This window comes from Ricinus communis, chromosome 9, assembly GCF_019578655.1.
Source record: "Ricinus communis isolate WT05 ecotype wild-type chromosome 9, ASM1957865v1, whole genome shotgun sequence".
In the NCBI taxonomy this organism is placed as follows: Eukaryota; Viridiplantae; Streptophyta; class Magnoliopsida; order Malpighiales; family Euphorbiaceae; genus Ricinus; species Ricinus communis.
Window position 1 is genome coordinate 2,744,282 of NC_063264.1, and position 20,612 is coordinate 2,764,893.

General features: G+C 32.9%; 3 protein-coding genes across 4 annotated transcripts; 2 read left to right on the plus strand and 1 right to left on the minus strand.

Moving 5' to 3' along the window:
- Positions 1-3,222: 3,222 nt before the first annotated feature.
- Positions 3,223-4,658, plus strand: LOC8259097 (probable membrane-associated kinase regulator 1). Its single transcript, XM_002517164.4, has one exon. It carries the CDS (start codon positions 3,554-3,556, stop codon positions 4,604-4,606), a length of 1,053 nt encoding a protein of 350 aa, XP_002517210.1. The 5' UTR covers positions 3,223-3,553; the 3' UTR covers positions 4,607-4,658.
- An 8,294-nt stretch (positions 4,659-12,952) lies between these two features.
- LOC8259096 lies at positions 12,953-14,696 on the plus strand. 2 transcript variants are annotated; one of them, XM_025156980.2, is made up of 2 exons: positions 12,953-14,091; positions 14,493-14,696. In XM_025156980.2, exons 1-2 carry the CDS (start codon positions 13,358-13,360, stop codon positions 14,497-14,499), a joined length of 741 nt encoding a protein of 246 aa, XP_025012748.1. In that variant the 5' UTR covers positions 12,953-13,357; the 3' UTR covers positions 14,500-14,696. The 2 variants fall into 2 exon arrangements, with proteins under 2 accessions (XP_025012748.1, XP_002517209.2); XM_002517163.4 differs by having other exon boundaries at positions 12,954-14,091; positions 14,487-14,696.
- A 182-nt stretch (positions 14,697-14,878) lies between these two features.
- On the minus strand, positions 14,879-20,406 carry LOC8259095 (leucine-rich repeat receptor-like serine/threonine-protein kinase At2g14510). Its single transcript, XM_015717946.3, has 9 exons — positions 20,071-20,406; positions 19,422-19,971; positions 18,818-19,278; positions 18,598-18,733; positions 18,412-18,483; positions 18,265-18,333; positions 17,925-17,996; positions 15,464-15,535; positions 14,879-15,353 (listed from the first exon to the last, which is right to left on the minus strand). The coding sequence occupies exons 1-9, from the start codon at positions 20,138-20,140 to the stop codon at positions 15,311-15,313; spliced, it is 1,545 nt and encodes a 514-aa protein (XP_015573432.1). The 5' UTR covers positions 20,141-20,406; the 3' UTR covers positions 14,879-15,310.
- Positions 20,407-20,612: the final 206 nt, after the last annotated feature.

Genomic DNA, 20,612 nt, shown 5'->3' on the forward strand with positions numbered 1-20,612 from the left:
TGGGTGAAGTCCCATTTGCTCCAACTGTTATTTACGCGTTCGTATTTTCCTCTTCTTTTATGTCTCTATTTAGCCTCGCTGTGGATTCTTTTCCTTCCAAGTTTCATGAGTCATTTTGTGTTTTCTCCTCTGCTTTCTAGTTCCCCATTAAACTTGACTTCGAAAAGTTGTGGCCATCGTTATTACTTTCTTAAGATTTTCATCCTTCTACTGTGGTATGTTTACCTCCGCTAGGAAACTAATGTGGATCTCATAGTATAAGAAATTACAAATTAAAAGCTAAGCTAGTTATATTTTATTTAATATTGTATAACTAACACATATTTAATCATTTAATATTAATAAAAATGTCTCGTTTATCCATTGATTTAGCATATAATTAGAGCATTATCTAGAGAAGGTAGAATTTTCACAAACATTAATTCATATTGTGCACCCTGTGAGAAAGAGAAAAGTTGCATGCATGAAACGAGTGCATATCATATCATAAATATATATATATATATCACAAAGGTCTACTAATCATATATGCTTAGTTGTTTATGGGGCATGTGCTTTCAGCTTATGTGATGATTAAAAGAGAGTACCACCTACAGGGGTGCATCATAGAAGAATAGTATATAGAATAAGAAGAGAATTCACTGCCACCCTCTCTTATTTGCTTGTATAATTGCAAACCCTCTAAAAAAGAACTCTTAACTTACTTTTTAGGACTTCATAATTATGCTTATTCTCTAAACCCTAATCAAGATTATTGTTTGTTCAACCATTGGAAGAATATAGGGAATGGTAATTAGGCAGTGTTTTGGAAAATGAGATAAACATTGCTCGTCTATCACGCGAAGGGTGGAGAGTGAGATCTTCATCATCGCTGCTTTCATTTAATAAGCAATCCAATTCCATGCTGAAGAGAGATATTAATATTTAAATGGATACTAGAGATCCACAAATTAAAATTTCTCATTTCGTTAGGATTGAGAAATACTCTATAGAGTGTGTCTTCACCCACACATTTTGTTTGATAAATATTTCATACCTCCCAAAACAACAAAAAATTAATCCATGTATTATAGTTCATTTCCTTTTTGCAACTGTCAATTTAATAAATAATTGTTCGAAATATCTTTCTTTAATTAATATAAACATTATATATGCAATTAATTTTGTATTTTATATTTTAAAATTACAGCTTTTATGGAGAATATAATAGAAGTATTTTAAGAAACCAGAAATAAAAATTAATGACATTTACTAAAAAAAAATATAGAATGAGCAATCAGTGCATTAATTAAATAATTATGAGATTTGGTATTTGAACTATTTTATTGAATTATTGACTCTACAGTAACCGAATAGCCATCTCTTACTTTCTTGCATTTAATGATCTGAGGAATTCTTTTTCATGATTAGTATTTTTCTTTTTTAGGATATTAAAAAAGAAAGATTTTAAAATCTTAATATAAAGATTATAAGAAAGAGGGAAAACATGATAGCCGATGGTGACTAAGTATATATAAGCGAGTCTGGTTGACCCATTTTGATGCATGCCGACGAGCTTAGTAATGATTCCTCAAATTTCTTTTGTTGCCCCAAAAAAGCCAATATAATAATGGGATCCATCCCTCAATTTCTTTCAGAAATCAACACCAGGCTTTAAAGCCTAAACAGCTGTACAACAGGCCAAAGTCATTAATTAAAACTGGTTAAGATTGACTAATCATACTCAAAGATTTGGACTGTACAACTGTGATATGAGTCAGCTTATACTGACCGGTGATTTAGTGACACACTAATTACAGCATCATAGTTCTCAGGATTGCTCGGATCATTATTGTCTATATTAGATATTCACGTCGCAAATCAGTCAATAAAGAAATCACATGTGGCTATAAATATTTTATTATTGTAAATTAATAAAACATATTAATCATTTTATCAATTTAGTATTTAAATAAAAAAAATATCTAGAATAAAAAAATTTTAAAATAGTAAAATAGTTTTTCAGTAACTATATTAATTACAGAATTGTACGTTGTCCTTGTTTTCATCTCATTAAAGTGATAGTACAAATGGGTGCGAATATAATTACAAGACTTCTTTATTGCCGCATTAATATAAATGCATTTCATTTATATGTTGTGCGACTCTGCTAGAGAAATTCTTTTTATTTCTTCTAATTAATTTAAAATTTGCTGAAAACTCTTATCAATATTATTTTTAAAATTAAATTTAAAATCTATCATTTCATCCGTACGTTTTTAAATCTGATATAAAAATATTAATTCAAAATAAATAGACCGCCAACGAGAGAGCTAAAGAGTTTATTAGGTTAATGCCGATAGTTTAATAGTGTGATTGAATCTTGTTGTTCATTAGACTTGATGGGGAAGTGATGGAGTCCATAAGTTTAGTAATGGAGAAAGTTCGGATTCAACATGATAAAGAGGCTATGTGCAAGAATACTCTAATATTTCCGTCTATCCCATCCAAAATTTTGAATGAATATTTTCCAGTGCTTTATGTGTTTTACATGTTTATAATTTTGCAATCATTTTTTTAATATCATTCATTTAAGATAATTATTAATTAAAAATCTTAAATTCTATAAATTTTTTTTAAAAATTTTAACTAATTATTTTAGAATTATAAATCGAACTTTAAGCTTTTAATTATTTTAAAAATATTTTCAAATAACAATTTTATAATAAAAAAAATCTCTCATAAATCAATTCTACTTATTAAAGAAAAAGACGAGTGAATAAAAAAATATTACTATATTTAAATATAATATGTGTGAAATAATCCATAAATACAAAAAATCTAGAATAATTTTTTTTTTAGCAAATATGATTTATTAAATGTCATTTTTTTATTTTTTATTTTTAAAATTATGATTGAAAAGTGTTTTTAAAAATAAATAAAAATTATTAATGTTTATTTTAAAATCTTAAAACAGTGAGATAAAATAGTTGAAAAAGTATAAACTCCAGAATTAAATTAGTAATAAGAGCAATAAAACAAATATAGACTAGAAGTAGGGAAGAAAAAATCCTTATATTTTAAAACTTAAGAGATTAGGGTTTGGAAATACCAATGTAACCCTTTAGCCACCCATGATCCAACCCCACCTTTCACGATTAGGGCACGTGACACAACACTGCATATAATCACACAAGCAGGGGAGAGAGAGAGAGAGAGAAGTAAAGCTAAAATACACTTGGAAATAGACATAACAAGGCTCCCATGTGACCCCTCTTCCCCTGCTCACTGATCAGATCCACCAATTCCCAATTTATAACTACCTATATAACGTATATAGCACAAAACAACATGGACCACAACTAGTGGTAAGTGGTGGCGCTTGTTCTACACTCGCCACCACAGAGAGTGGAGTCAAACAGATTATATCTCATCTCAATATGAAATCATTATAAGAAGCATCCATCTTACTTCTCACTGAATATTTTGTTCTCACAAACTCATCACCCTCTTTATTTCCTCTTTGCTGTTATGTTACTATACAGATAATGTAGTAGTGCAGAGAGTAATAAAGATGGGGAAGAGAAGAGAGAAAGATCATACAAGATCATCCCAAACACTGCCTTCTTCACCTTCTCATTCTTTTTCTTCTTCTTCTTCTTCAGATTTTGAGTTCACTATCTCTTTATCTCCCCGCAAATCGTCAACTGCTCTTTGCCCAGCTGATGAACTTTTCTACAAAGGCCAACTCTTGCCTCTCCATCTCTCCCCTCGCATTTCCATGGTCCGTACACTTCTTTTAGCCTCTTCACGCACATCTTCCTCTTCTGACACTACCACCACCGCCTCTCGCGACTCCACTGGCAGCTCCAATGATTCCACCTCTTCTTTCAGTAGCGACCTTGTCTTGCTTGGTGAGTGTGACTCTTCAAGACCTAGCTCAGTCACTGAGTTAGATGATGAGTTCAAGAGACTTAACACCAATTACTCTCATTTTCAAGGCCATCATCACGTTTACTTGAATTCTCAAATCAAGAAAACCAACAAGTACTTTTCTCTATCAAGATTCTCTTCTGTTTTCAAGAAAGACCCCAAGAACCGCGAAAATGAAGGTTCTAATTCGGTGAAAAGAATGAGTGCAACAGCGAAAGAAGTTATAAGAAAGTACTTAAAGAAGGTGAAGCCATTGTACGAAAAACTTTCTCAGAAACAACAGCAAAAAATGGGAGGCATAAACAATCTAAATCCTACCCCAGCAGCACCAATAATAAGCAGTCTATCTTTCCCTATAAAATCAGAGAGATCTGATGTCGTCTCAGTCAAGAACGCAAGAAAAGAAAGCAATGGAGGGATCTCTCACTCTTTCTCAGGAAACTTAAGGTACCCAAGAAGGAGAAGCTGTGTATCAAGCTGTCCGTCGTCCATGCGATCGTCACCAAGCCACTCTGGCGTGCTTTGCAGAACCGGAGTGATGAATTCAGGCACAAGTAGAGTTAGTGGCGGCGGAATGCATTATGCAGCTGATACTTCATCAATGGAGGAATTGCAGAGTGCTATTCAAGGTGCAATTGCTCATTGCAAGAACTCCATGATGCAAAACAAGACTATGATCAGTAATGAAATCTAATATTAATTTGTTGAGAGTATTTTATTAACTGAAGAAGAACAGTTTAAGCTAATTTATTTTTTATATTTCCAGTGGCATGCATGTGTATGTATTTTAATTATGTGTTTTTGTTTTTATAACGTAGAGTTAGTAAAAAGCTCCATGTGGAGCATTAATTAATTAACAATTTAATTATCTGAAGTTCTTGGAGTTGTGTTTTTACAAGCTCGATAAGAACAGCTTTTAATAACTTAAATTTAAGCTTCAATTTGTCTGTTTGTAGTTTGTTTTTATCGGGAGAGCAAATTCTTACGTTGGTCTAGCCATGATATAACCTTATTTATTAATGTCATTTGTATCCGGATTATCAAGTACTATTAGTTTTAGATTCAAATTGATTAATACATAATCTCCATTAATGAACTTCTGATTATATTACGTATATAGCTTTGAAAATCAGACTATATATGGTGACTAGACGTTGTATATTGCATTTCTGTCGTTTTTAAAGAAAGAGCAATTATTTTTGGGGTCATGGGATGCATCCATGTGCGCAAGTGTAAATGAAGCTTCAGATTTCGCTCTCCACAATCTCTGTAATAGGATAAGACAGTGTGTATTTATTGATTTTAGTAGTCTGAAGCAACGATGCAATTTCGCTTTCTCATATTTTCAAATTTCAAAATCTTCATTTACTGGCAATGCATGAAATAAATAGGGGAAATGGTAGCAGAAAAATGCTCTATGTTCCTTTTCATGCACCAACTCTGCAGAAATATATGTGGATTTTGTAAAGTTTAATTCTACGTATCACTCTCCTGCTCATTTTATTGTATACATTTTAAAAATAAATTTTAGTTTAAATCGGTGAGATTAAAAATGAATACTAATATTTCAAATAAGGAACATTTCACGTGAATATTATGAAGCGTTTTAATAATTTATTCTTTTTTAATTATTATTCAACAATATCAGTTAATTTTGATGGCTACATAAAAGAACAACCATATAGAGTTATTAAATATAAAGTATATACAAAATAAGGAGCTCAAAACACTTTGATTATTAGTCCCTCATCTTTAAGATTAAAACATTATGATCTGAGTACAAGATGGAAACCAATTAATAGATAGGACTAGCTAGGCAGAGTCTTGTATTTTGGTGGTTGCTTGGTGTAACTTCCGCCTCGTGTCGGCTGAGAAAATGAAGAACGGTGACGGTGCCATGAACCCATTCTATAAATGGTTTGGATCTAATTGGGGTCAACTTTATTTTTTGGTGAAGAAATGGGACCGACATATAATCAAATGGGTAGAGACGTACCGAGTACTTATATATATATACACGGCTTTACAGGACAGCAGCAACATTGATATATTGAAACTTAATTATAACATATTATATTTGGGTTTGTCCAGTCTGCCTTCATATAGTATCAAACGTCCCACCAAAAAACTCCCATGGGACCTTTTCTTTTGCATGGTTTAGATTAATCATTCAATATTTGGATTTGATGCTGCTTTGCTCTTCTCAACTCATCCAAACTCACAGCTCTTCCAGGTGCCAACTCAGAAATTTCTGTTTATCACACCATATACATATATATAGACGGATATTAAACACAAACACTGTAAATATATTATCATTCTATATTATATATATTTTCTTAAATCAATTTTTAAAATCTTATATCTTGAATCATTTTACTAATTTTAAGAGATCAATATATATAAAAATAAAAAAATAATTGCAGTTAAAGTATCATTTCACCTCTCAAAACGATGCGATTGACCTTAAAAACGTGTTTATAATAAGAAAGTTAATAAAAAAATATATTATACATACAAAACTAATAATTTAACTACTATTATTAATGTCATATAAATTGTAAAAACATTCTAGTCGACGACTTTATACATCAAAATAAAATAATAAGTTGTACACAATCTATAATATTACTTAAGATTAAACATTTTAAAATATTTATTAGTTTTAAATTCTCCCCGACCAAACCATTAAATTATTAAGCAAATTTTGAATTTAAGTGCATGGATTAAGTAAGGAAAAGAATTCTGAACTATAAGAGAAAAGGTGAACCTTGAATATGAGGCAAATGCAAATTAACAATTAAATGTAAAAAAAGTGTATGTATATATATATATATATATATTTGCATAAAACTTTAAAGGGACTTTTTGAGGTAATTGAGCTTTTGTGGAGGGGGGGTCTAGTTAAAGTAATGTTGATTGTTTAGTCGGCGATAGAAACATTCAGGAAAAAAAAAAAAAATTCGCTGCTCGTTTAGATCCGTCTCTGAATTCATAAAAAAAAGAAAAAGAAAATAATTAACCAATTAGTATTATTGATTTTCTCATATCTTTTGAAGAAATATAAAAATTCAAATCTTGATCTTATTTGCCAAGTAATGGTGTTAACAGACTTAATTTACAGTAATAGTTTTGCATTGAAATTTAGTAATCCATTCGAGCTCCGAATGAAAAAGAAATTACATGCTTATCGAAACAAGTTTAATTATTCAAGAATATTATGGGGTACGCCATCATCCAATAATAATAAGGGATGTCCATATTATGCACATTTTACATCAAAAGAAATCTAACACTGGCTATTAGTCTTTGCTTTAGATAAGGATTCAAAAGGACTTGTCAAGCTAAGCTTGTCGATGGTCATGGATGTTGCCATGAAATGAAAATGAAATTTAATGGAGGCAAGAATATTAAATAGGAAAAAGGAGGAAGAACAAAATCGTAGATGAAATTGTGTGTTGGGTTGATATCCATCTGTTTTTGCCCCAGTTTGGTATGTGTAGGCCATCATAATGCAAAATTCTTGTGGTTATCCCATTGCATGTCAATTCATCTTATCACCATACTGTTTCTATTTCCTAGATTTACTTTTTTAAAAACCTTTCGTCAAAATAGCTCTATCCTGCTGAGATTTTTTTGGATATTTAAATGGAGGAGATAATTTTGATTGTTGTTTAATGCTCTAAGAAAATAATTTGTTTTCTTTTGCCAGAAAGTTATCACTTATTTAATGAGATATTCTAAATCATAGGCATATTCGAATTTAGTTGAGTCGAACTTATGAATTATTCATAACCGATTCAATTTTTATCAAATCAAATTCAAATTCGAACTAGTTGAATAACTTAACGAGTTTAATTTTGAATCTCATAATATTTATTTAATAATTTTACGAGTCTAAATAAACTTTTATTGTTGTATCCTTTATATATTAATTAAGTCGAGTATCCTTTATATATTAATTAAGTCGAGCCTAATTGGACTTCAGTTTAGAGAATGAGACTCACTTGATTAAATCTTTTAATTTTTATGACTATATCTAGAGTAATTTAGTTAAGCTTGGATATATAGTCAAGCTTATCACTAAGTGGAGTTCGAAATCAGAAAACAAGATTCAATTAAATTAGAGTTGAGTTTTGAGTTTTGAGTTTTTAAATTGAGTCAAACTCGAGATTTGATAATATTTCAACTCAATTTGATGTGATTAAATCTTTGTTCTAGATGAGAGATCAAACATGCCATATTTTCTCATCCTACTATTCCATGCAAAAATCTATATTTTTCTTTTCAATGAATGCGATTTGTCCTATACAATGTGAATATTTTTCTTAATATAAAATAGTTGAATAAAAAAAAACAGGTGTGCAGTTAATATATCACTGAAGAGAATAGAATTTGATACTAACTAAATCACTTTTTGAATCAATCAATGAGAAAGTCCCCATTGTTTTTGGCGTAACTGGACTTTTCCTTAACTTCTATTCCTTGAAATTGAAACTGGCTGCTCCCAAATAAATAAAATTTGAACTTGTCAATGCCTACTGAATAGCTTTTGAGAGGATGCGTGCGGGCTTTCGCAAAACTATGAGTTTTAAAACGAAACCATATTTATATACGAATTCTACTTTGCAACGATAAAAGCATTTTGGTCACTGATCAATTATTATATTATTTATGAGATCAATTAGTTATAGCAGTCAAGATCAAATGCAACAAAAAAATTAGGTCAAAAAACGATCACACTGAAAGATGAAGGTACAAATTTCTAATTATGCGTGAAGGCCAGGGAAAGCTGAAAACGACTTCAAAAGTTGATGTTGCCAAAGAAATTAATGGCGTAATAGTATTTGAATTAGTATTAGTATTGCTGAGTTGAGTGGCAGGTGAAGCTGAAATGGCAGAGGAGTTGATAGAGATGGAAGCTGTGGTATGGGAACTCTAGAATTAACGTCAAGCTTTTGGATCGCCCGTTTGTCATCTAATAAGATGCATAGACACCTCACATGCCACCCGTCGCCTACCTCCTTCACAGTTACACAAATATATGTGGTCCTCTTTTCTTAATTATCTCTACATATGATTAATTTGGAGAGAATTCTCGCATATTCTAGCTAATAGTTTTCATCTTTTGGTGTCCAAAGGAAAAGGGTATCTGCAGTTGAAGAGGCAGGCTTTTTGAGGGCTCGGTCACCACTGCCTTAAGTCTCCTGAATACTGATATCTAACATGTCATCTAGTGAGAAAAGATCTTCTCATCATACCATCACTAGGCAGGCGTTGAGTCTCTCTCTCTATGTTTTTTTTTTTCTTTTCTTTTTCCAGGTAGATAGTGACATGTGCTAAATTTGATTCAAATTTGTTCAAGCTGTACGTGTCAAGGGGATACTGATATGGGGACCAATTTATTTCGAAAATTTTCCACTCTCGCCCATTTGTATATAGGTGGTCTGGCCTGGTTGCAAGATGGAAGATACATTTAATTCATTAGTAGGGGGTACTAGTACAGTATTTAACCATTTTTTAGAATCTAAATTTAAGAGCAATAAAGCAAGCAGCTATATACAGGCGGCTGGAGAGATTTTTGTACGTACTTAGTTCAGCAGGTTAGGGGTTTAGACCACTCAATTATGGAGTAATTCTTGCAAGCACATCATGTTCCCATATTCATCTCTCATTTGGTTAGACTTGAAGTATAGTAAAAATTAAGGCACGGCATATGTAGGAATTCTATTGATGGTGCCTACAAGAGAATAAATGTACCAGTTCAGACAAAATTTGCATATGCTTTAAGCTAGCACGCCATCCATTGTTTGCCACAATTTAAGTCACTTTCAGATCATGCAGTTCCTACCTTATTATGACAGCCCTCAAACACATACGCATTTTCTTTCTTCCTGCCTAAAATCTAAATCATTACTATATCTAGTCCTAGTTACTTATAATTATAACTAGCCCACAAACATATTGTTTCCTGTCGATTGAACTCTAGCTAGTTCATAGAATGGCTGCGAGAAGGTTCTTTTGTCTAAAACATGTTCCTAATCCATGTTCAAATTATCATACTAATTACTGGGGGGATGACACTATAATTACAGACAACTAAAACATGCATGTTAAGAAGCAGGCAATAATCTTGCATAATGCTGTTTCTGGTCTTTGATCTCCTAGACATTATAATTAGAGACTAGTGCTTTAAATTTCCTAGTTTGCTGTGCAATTCATAGCCTCAACCAAGGTCACATTTATGGAGTAAAAAATTAGATCATATGAAGTTTAATTAAATGGGGATCATAGAAGAAAATGGGAGAGAAAAATCAGATGGAGAGAATGGTCAATTGCTTGGACGTAATGTTGTACTGTATGCGAGCAAAGGACAAATTTGCATGATATTGATAAGTAGTGGGGGGCTATTTGTTATCAAAGTTTGGTTTGATGTGAACTTAATTCAGTCAAAAGCACACTCAGTTTCACCCATCAAAAGTTTCTGGTTGCTGGCACTAAATCAGAAAAATCAATAATAGTTAGTACTTTTTACCCAATGGGAGATGACCACTATATATCTTTCCAGAGCTGGTTTGACGGATAAAGTATTTTATCCTCAGTTATTTTATTTCTAAATTAGGTTAACATAATTTCTGATGTGGAAATAATATTATGATATAAATACTATTTTTTAGCTGCCATGTCAGTAAAATTACTACAAAACTGTTATGGGTATATTCTTCAACTGAGACTTAAAAGAAAAGACTTATTACAGTTGTTTATCATTTATATTTTATTAATCAAATAAGAAGAAAACCTAAATATTCATGGAAAATATCATATATTCCAACAGCAGAAAGTTTCCTGTACCTAAAATTGCTCTTAATTTATATATATATATATATAATGTATGGTCAAAGTGGAAACAATATTCAAACATATATCTCTCTCTAATCGACAAGAAACAGCTACTATATGAACAAAAGAGAGAGGACTGAATTATATAAGATAAAAAGGATCTAAAAAAACCAAGGTGCAGTTTGAAGTAAATACAGCTAGGCTTTGCATGAAACCAGACTAAACCCATGCATTAATCTAATGCAATTAGTGTAATTAATAAATGGTTCCTTACTTCAATCCACAGTAGACCCACATTGCTCGTTCTGGAGTCTTTTCCGGGTCAATCCTTCTTCATTATTATAATTAATTTCCATAATTAGTCCTTAGCCCCACTCACTTGTCTAATTCTTCTTTTTTCAATTTTTTTTGTCTAAACACCAAAATTTTTGGTCCCACAACAGCTAATTACAATCTTCTTCTTTTGCCTGTTAGGTCTCTACTGTTTTGTCTTCAATCCACACAGCTAAGCTCTCATGGTGTTCTAGCAAAACTGGAAAAAAGAGAAACAGCAGTAAGCTACAAGCTAAATATTACTTCTTCCATTTCATATTAATTCTCTTTTTTTGGTGATTCATTTAAATTAAAAAATATTTAATAAATTTAATTATATAAAAAATAACTAAATTATCCTTATATAAATATTGTAAAATTTATTACACTTATTATAATTAAAAAAAATTAATTTTGTACTAAATAAATAAAAATGTTTTTTATTTGGAAAACAAAAAATAATATGGAATGGGACTCTATTTTTTCTATTTTATCTTACTATCCTGAGATATAATAAAAATATAAGCCGACTCATAAATTAATTTAAGAGTTAATTTTTTTTTTTGTGAATTTTATGAATTATTAATATATAATTTTATCTGAATTAAGAAGACAGGCCTATGAAAATTGACAAGTAATTCATTCAGGCATCAAATAAAAACAAACAAATTGGTGATTAGTATGAGCATGTGGTTGAGCTGAAAAGGATAATGTTAAAGAGTTTAGTTTGAATGATGGTGCCACAAAAGCTAAATAAGAAGCTTAGAGACAACAAAAAGAGAAAAGAGGAAGTGACATAATAATTAATCCTAAGTTAGTATGATAATCACATGTTTAGATTGGTTGTTTATTGGGTCTGTTAAAGCTTTAACATTATTGTCTCCCTCAATAATAGAACAAAAGGAGGGCCATACAATGCTTGAAATAATGTGCTACTGAATTATGAACCATGAAAATAAAATAAAAATTACATAATATATATATATACATACATACATACATACAATAACCAAAAGATTACTCCTATGTTCATTAGCTGTCTGTATTTAATTAGACCTTTGCAAATCTTAATGGAAGCTTTTTAAGCATTGGCATGATATCTACCACCTGTAGCAATTCCATATGCCAAGAATACCCATCATAAAAGTGCATATGGTACCTACAAAGGCCACCCCCATTTGAAGGGGTATACTGGTCATTTAGAACCTTCCCAAATATTTTTGATTCAGTTGTCACATGGCAAGAAATTACACTCATGTGACCACATGCTAAGGACTCTTTCTTTCCATGTTATCGTCAACCAAAATATATATAAGCTTTTCTTTGACTGATCCAAGTTCATAAATCAATTACTACTACCCTATAAAAAAGAAACAAAAAAAAAAACCCTTGATTCTTTATAAATTACAAAGAAAGAGGAAAAAATGCTTAAAATTCATTTCTTATATATATATATATATATATATATATATATATATATTCAAATTAATTATTTTCAAATTTAATAATCGTATTAATATATTATTTATAATACAAAAAAAGAATCTGAGTAGAAAATTAAGCAGTTGTTCATATTCAGTAAAATAATTTTTTGATATTAAATCAAAATATCACCGTATTATTAATTGATCAGAATAAAATTCACACAATCTTTTTTTTTTTTTTAAAAGAATCCTCAAAATCAATTGTAGGGTTATTGTTTTTGTATATTAGCTACGTATACGTGTAGGAGAAATTTCAACGGTCACTAGGTTAATTGGGGTAAAAAAAGGCCTTTTTAAAAGATTGATTTTTTTACCTAATGTAAATAAGATGGTTATTGTTTTCTTTATTTTCTTCTTTTATGGGAATTAGGAATTAATGCAAAGATTCTTCCAAAAAGAAAAGAAAAGAAAAGAAAATTAATACAAAGATTATAAAGTGATGAATAGAAATGCATGAGAAATTAAATAGAAAGAATTAAGAGTTAAAAAGTAAAAGGGTTTGTCTTTATATCCAAAGGTGTCCATGTGATGTTCCCATATTCTTAAACACTCACTTAGCTGACTTGTTTCTACTTCAACAGACCATTATCTTTTTTATTAATCACACCGTCCAAACACAATTACATAACAAAAACCATATTTTTAATTTTGCATCACACCAAGTAAAAGAAAAAAAGAAGCATCTCCTTCCCTTTATATATCACAAATTCCATGCACACTTCTTCACACATACCTAGCTCACTGTACCCAGCTCAAATCTCCTTCTTCTTCTTCTTCTTCTCCTCTATACCAAGAATAATTAGTTAAAAATGGTATCTCTAGAAGCTGTTCAAGCAACCTCTAGATCCATTGACCAACCTTCAAGTCCAAGAATTTCTTTCTCTGCTGAATTTCTTGATGAAAACAATTTCATTTCTATTAATCCAAACGCACGAGCTGAGAGAGACCAAGAAATGGAAAGAGAAAAGGCAAGAAATTATGCTGCAGATTTTGAATTCCTTTCAGGCAACAGCACCATGAGTAGCCACGCCACTATGTTAACTGCAGATGAGCTTTTCTTTGAAGGGAAGTTACTTCCCTTTTGGCAAATGCAGCAGTCTGAGAAACTCCATAAAATCAATCTTAAATGCAAAGAAACTGAGGAAGGAGAAGAAGAAGAAGTGGAAGTGAACAACAAAGAAGAACCTAGGGTTAGTTGGTTTGTTGATGATGACCCATCTCCAAGACCTCCAAAATGCACTGTTTTGTGGAAAGAGTTACTTAGGTTAAAGAAGCAACGTGCTTCTTCTCTTTCACCATCATCATCTTCTTCCTCAACATCGTCTTCTTCAAGCTCATTGGCTGATATAGTTACGGCAGAAGAAGGAAAAGAAGGTTGTGGAAACAAAGAGAAGCATGCGGGGAAAAGGATGAAGAAAGGATTGGAGAGAACAAGATCAGCTACTATCAGGATAAGGCCAATGATAAACGTACCCATTTGCACACAGGTGAAGAGCAGTGCTTTGCCACCTTTATTTCCACTTAAGAAAGGCAGATTAGAAAGGTGAGGCGGAGTAGAACTCAAAGCATAATTTTAATTGTCTGACCCGTAGGACTGTCCAATATGTTGATTTCTTTATCAGTTCTTTTATTTTCATTTTTCAACTTCAATTTTCTTTGTTTTCCTCCTTTGCCTTTTGTATCTAGATTAGCGTTAATTGATTGTGATGGATCTCATGAATTATAGTGTAAATGCTGACATTTATATATGTTTCATGTTGATAATTTTATATGCTTTGATTTCTTTCCCTTCTTTTTTTCTTAAAATCTTATTAGACTACATTAATTGCAATAATAAATCCTGAAAGTAAGAAAGTAAACTGTAGATTAGTTTAGATACTTCCTCTTAATTTGTATCAATTATATGTACAGTTCTTAATTAAGAATTGTGTGAATCAGAAGCAGTAGGTGAGGGGTCAAGGCACATGCTGGAGGCAGAGCCTGAGAATTAGGACGGTCCACATGGGAAAAATCAGGCAGGGGAATCTGTTTAAATGGTCCTAAATTGAAACCAAACGCATGTTTATCAGATTGCAGTATCATGAGGTGTACTTAGTGACTGTACATTATTGAATATCTATGAAATATTATTGCTTCTTACTTTCACCAGGACAAATTATGCACTTTTTACAGGACAAATGCACAAAATGGTAAGAGAATTGAAAAGATTTTTACCCATCAATGTCAAAGATTCTTGAAATCTCATAGACCAAAGATCCTCAATGTCCTATAAGAGGAAGATTCATAGTTCATAATGGATTATAACAAGCACAAATGTATGATACAAGATATTAAACCACAGCAAACGATCAAACTTGTCATTTTACTAAATCTTGGGAAAACAGGTATTTTCACATTACGTCAAGGAAAAAAAACAAGAAGAATTGCACATAAAGAATTGGCTACAAATTAGTTTACATACAGGTTTTAGCGTATGATTCAGTTACGCTGTGTTGGAAAAAAAGAATCAGGTTGAATTGATATAAAAGAACCATTTTATGTATACACTTGCGGATGCCCCATCTTGAATTGAGGAGCTAGTATCGGTCAAACCAGAGAAAGCTGATACCACAAAACTTCCAGCAAACCAAAGAAAGCTTTCAACGGCAAAACTCATAGCAAATATCTTCTTTAAAGATTGCTATATACAATGTAAAGTATAATCAAACAGTTGAAATCGGTTTCAATATGCACACTTGCCACCTTTGTCATGGTTGTGTAGGTTAAGAAGGTGGTGGAGATACTAACTGGTTTCCAGGAGTGGTCCTAACAATATATGAATTTAAACAATCAGAATAAACTCACAATTAATTAATGCTTATATAAATTAAAAACGACAGAGAAATATATATAATAACATATATTATGAACTTCACCTAATGTCCAGTCCAGGTTTTCCAATAAGGCTATTGGGAATTTGACCAGTCAGATTATTGTTCTGCAAGAATCTGAAAAGCACAAGGACTGAGTCAGGTACATGAATCGAATCAGAACTATCAGATTAGCAATGCAACAAAGAGAGCACATACAAGCGAATATGTAAATGCTGTCATTCAATGGCAATATCAGTAAAAAAATCAAAAGCATGTAGATATGTCTGTAGAACTATGAATAAGCCGAGCATATATGCCATAAAATGTTTAACATACGAATTTACACCTTAAAGTATTAGTAACTAGCAACAGTAAGGGAAGCATGGCTAGCTAATTGACTGAAAGCTGGCAAAAGAGCAAAATGCAAAGCAATTTTGATTTCCAAGCTTGATGAAATCATACGTCCAATACGGAAGGCAAGGATAATGAAATGCATCCAGTAACATTGCTATGCAACTCCCACTAACAAAGAAGACAGGTCACATGGTAATCCTGCAGAACTCACTACAAAACATATGGCTCTATGCAGAAGCACAACTTTAGGTAAAATTATACTTTCTCATATGATTAAGAAACCATGCACAGTAGAATGAGGAGATGGGCCCAACTATGAAAATTACGTGGCCATCATTTACCAGGTTACTATATTATGCACGGTATAAATTCCATCCAAGATCTACATTTTGACTGAACATCATAGATGAGATGGTCACAACTAACTTGCATATATCTCAAAGAGAAAAACTGATGTAGATTCGGTGTACAAGTTTGGCGGTAGACTAGGCAAATAGGAATATACCATATGAACACAACTTATATATCTCCAAGGATAAGGTTTGAGATTTATTCATGTTTTAGCTGTGAATTTTAATAATGTTGACCAGGTTCTGCCACACATGCCATGAATCCTTACTTCCCCATGCTGCAACAGATGTGGTGTAAGGAATGAGGAAAAGGTGATAAAGATACTGATATGGCATCCATGTAATGTAGATTGCCATTATCAAGAAGTAATATGCCACAGAGAATCTGAGACACCATGTTTCCAGTGACTTGCAAATAAAGCAGGAAGTTTCCACCCTAGTTTTCTTGAAAGTTGGCCTGCTTTAAATGCAAAAGATCTAAGATCAGACGAGATCCAGCTAGAGATCAAAAATTTCTTTACTTGCTTAGAATACCAGCAAGTTTCCAGCATTGTTTCCTTTATACTCTAGCTTTTTCAAGGACATTTAAGTTGTTGTCTCTTAAACCAGGAGAGTCCTAAACTGTATAAGATCTTGACAATATCTACATCGAAGAATAACATAGTAAACTCTGTTATATCTCCAGTTATCAACTCAATTTTTTTTCCAGTTTTCAATTTTAGGCATGGACAATTGCCTACCTTAGTTTTCTGAGGAGATTAGAATTGCTACCTCAATATTACCTGAATAAATGTTCGTTCATAAAAGGATTTCTGATCCACACCTGGGTTTGGGGATGATTGAAGTACAAAGGATAAGAGCTACTTAACTGGTAATCCCTGGTTGCTACAGTGAACATTCACTATAAAGTAGCATTAAAAGAATTCAATTTCTAATTCTTTGCTGAGCGTGCAACCATTTTACCAGTAGTTGGTGTTAGAACCAGGAGCCATTAGTTATGACATCAAGATTTACACAAGTGGAAATCATGTCATTATGCCAGTAGCCCATCGGTTAGGGGCATATATCATGATATAGGAGGTTAATAGTTAAATCACAGGCACCTTTCTTCCAGATACCATCTCCAATATACCTGGGAAAAAAGTGTATATGGTGCTGCACCAGGAACTACTGGATTACCTCAAAAACTGACAATTGGTTCAACCCTTGCAAGGTGCTGTTATCTGCCTAATTATTAACCAAAGCTAAGTGTGACTATTTCGGACCATGACATAACTTTCCCAATATAAAGCCTAAGTTGGATATTTTGTTAAGAAAATGCTCTAAGAACATATGCAGATATAATTCCAGAAACAATGAATTTGTATAAAATTTTGACAAGAAAAATTCATATTGCTACCCTATAAGATGGGATAAATTGGCGGTTTATGAAGGAAAAGAAAAACCCCAAAAAGGCCTTGAGAACAGATGTGATTATCTGAAGCCCTTCTTTATTGGTCCGCAAGGCCAATATGCCACTGATATAATTGTAAAGATTGATGCTCATAGAAAAATTTTCAATGTTGCAACTAGCATTTCCATTTCCCCACTTACAAAGACCAGTTCTTCTAAAAACTTCCACTCTGCTTATTCTGTTTATTTATCATAACAACTACAATCAGGAGACAATTTAAACTACGCATAGCTGCAGGATGCATGAATTGCATGCCAACCATAATGTGTGCAATTTAAATGTAACAAAGTGCCAGTGCAAGTAAGCATCGCATAGAAAGATAAGAAGAGTTTAAATTTGCATACTTTCTTATGTAAGAAAGACTTACAGTTCTTGCAGATCCTTAATATTTCCAAGCGATAAGGGGATCTCTCCAGTGAATTGGTTGTTCTCCAAGTGTCTTAAAAAAAGAATAAAACAATGTCAGACACAGAGAACCATAAAGAATTCCACACAAGCTAGCACTGGAGCGATTTGTTCCCCATTTCCAAACAAATTGGACAGTATAAACTTCTGAGAGTATGGTATAAGAAAACCCCTGAAAAGGGCAAGTATTCTATCACTCTAAAGATAAGTCAAAGTACTATGTAATATCCCATGCATGACCAAGTATTTCTTTTTTTTAAAAAAAAGAAGAAAATAGCAGGAGAAAGAGGGGTAAATCTTACAATGTCTGCAGCATCTTTAATGAACTGAGATCAGGTAATGAACCTGACAAATTGTTGTTTCCAAGCCAGCTGTCAAAAGAATAGACTGTCAATTAAAAATCTCTATTCAATTTCCATTTGTAGATGAATTTGGTTTCGATAATGTACATGTTGGTCAATGCAGTCATTCTGGCAATGCTTGGGGACAGTGATCCTGAGAGGCCCATGCCTGTCAGATTCCTGGCAAATAATACAGAAAGGTAAGGTAAATTGAGAAACCAATAATACCAATAATGAAGGATAAAAATAGACAAGAAAACTCGGTTTCATGAGTCATGACTAAGTTGAACTCACAATGTAACCACACGAATCCGAGGCCCTTCAGAGCATGTAACTCCAGTCCACGAATATTGACGAGGCATACAGGGATCACCACTCCAGTCTATTGGAGCATTCTGAAGGCTGCTTTTAACTTGTTCCATAGCTATAACTGCAACAAGAAAAATGTATATCATGCTGTTAGTAATTAACCAATAACCATAAAATGGAATAGATGGTTAGTACTAAAGCATACCATCTCTTGTAAGAGTTCTTCCTCCAAGCACCACCAGCTCAAAAACCTCACCAGCATTGATCAAAGGCACACTTGTACTGCCAACAGGAGTCAAAGTGATAGTAGTAAGACCACCAAGAGGCCATTGCGTAGCAAAAACAGCAGACCCTTCTTGTGTCACACTCAGATTTTTATAATAAGTTATCCCATTTATGCTTATATTAAGCAACCTTGCTGGTCCAACAGATGAATTTGTATCATCTGCAAAGTATAGAGCAATATAGTACATAGAATCCTGAAGAGACACCAATGGCCACTTCAACTCCAAGGGACCAGATTGACCACTTGTTAACTCCGTTTCAAATACTTTGGATGGAGGAAGATTCCAAATACCAGAAACTGATATGTTTCTATTTTTCGAAATGGAAACATCACTTTCCCCAAATGGCTCCCAAAATCGATCAAAATGATCATCAGGATATCTGTTGATTATAAAAATAAAATCAGTTTTAAGTCTAAGCATATACTGCTATTTTATTAGAAATGTCGTTCCCTTATTCAAATACATGGCGCAAAAGAATCAACTATTAAAATTTAAGTTAGTTAAGCTATTATTATAACTCACCTAATGATGGATCCGTTGTATCCAAAACTATGCCTAGCAATCAAGCTAAGACCATTTTGTTGAAAATGGGTGGAGTTATACAAGGAGCCACCCAAAATCACAAACTCCAAAGCCGAAATAAACGGGTCAGAATCCGTGTACGAATTTACGCCTATACATAGACTCATAGTCTTGCCTTGTGCAAGAAAAACACCTTCATAATAAGACGACATGCCGTTTGCATAATCCTCCGTAGTATTCACCACGCTCCATAAAGTTCCATCCACAATCTGATCAAAAACCGGCGGCGAAATGCTGCCGGCGTTTATCCCTCCGTAAAAATAGGTCGTTCTGATCATGTACTTCGCACCTCGAAAAACTGGAACAACGTAGCAGAGTTTACGGTGGAGATTGTTCGTCAGAGGAAATGATCGGACGGTTGAGAGGATAGGAGCCAGGACGGGGATTGTAAGATTCTTGGATGTGCCTTGGGAAATGAAGCCCGAGTCCGGTAGCCATTCGCGGCCGGAAAATGTGGAGGGAGCAGTGGCCCCACAATTAATAAAAGTACCTGAAAAACAACCAGAGGAAGAAAAAGAGAATTAGTTGGTAATATTAATAAAGTGAAATTAATGACCTTCATCGTCAAACATTATGATTGGTTGATTACCTCTGAGGGGTGGAGATTGAGAGAGAGAAAGGGAGAGTAAAGAAAGAAGGACAGCGACGCGAATGGACATGGCAATAGTTTTGATCGAGAAACAGAGGAAGTGTTCCGATGGAGAGAGAGAGAGAGAGAGAGAGAAGGGAGTTAGTATGGGTTTTGGTTTAGAGAGAGAGATAGAGAGGGGAGGGTTGAATGAGTCATTTGGGAGAGTGTTGTCTGCAAGAAAGGAATAGGGATATAGAGAAGAGAGGAGTTGTTGAAGAGGGAAGGAATTTTGTTGACGCGGGAAAGGACCAGCCAGGTCAATAAACTAAGACGGCAGTTAGTGTTGGCTTCAATTAGATGTGCGTTAGGTAGTGGTTAACTAGGCTCTTCAGCTTTTCCTTTTCTTTTCTCTGTCTTTCCCCTTTAATTATTTACTACAGAATAATCTCACTCTAAAAATAATAAATTTATATTGTAATTTCAAATCGATTGACATTGATTTTTCAATTAAGTAGTTAAGGTTTTGTTTCATAACAATAATAATATTAAAAATAAGAGAA

Excerpts from the sequence above, each read along its gene's own strand:
- LOC8259096 (XM_002517163.4), top strand. The coding sequence starts at position 13,358 with ATGGTATCTCTAGAAGCTGTTCAAGCAACCTCTAGATCCATTGACCAA.
- LOC8259097 (XM_002517164.4), top strand. The coding sequence starts at position 3,554 with ATGGGGAAGAGAAGAGAGAAAGATCATACAAGATCATCCCAAACACTG.
- LOC8259095 (XM_015717946.3), bottom strand. The coding sequence starts at position 20,140 with ATGTCCATTCGCGTCGCTGTCCTTCTTTCTTTACTCTCCCTTTCTCTC. Across the intron at positions 19,972-20,070 it reads TCAATCTCCACCCCTCAGAG|GTACTTTTATTAATTGTGGG; the intron begins GTAATCAACCAA and ends GTTGTTTTTCAG. Across the intron at positions 18,484-18,597 it reads CGGATTCGTGTGGTTACATT|GAATCTGACAGGCATGGGCC; the intron begins GTGAGTTCAACT and ends ATTATTTGCCAG.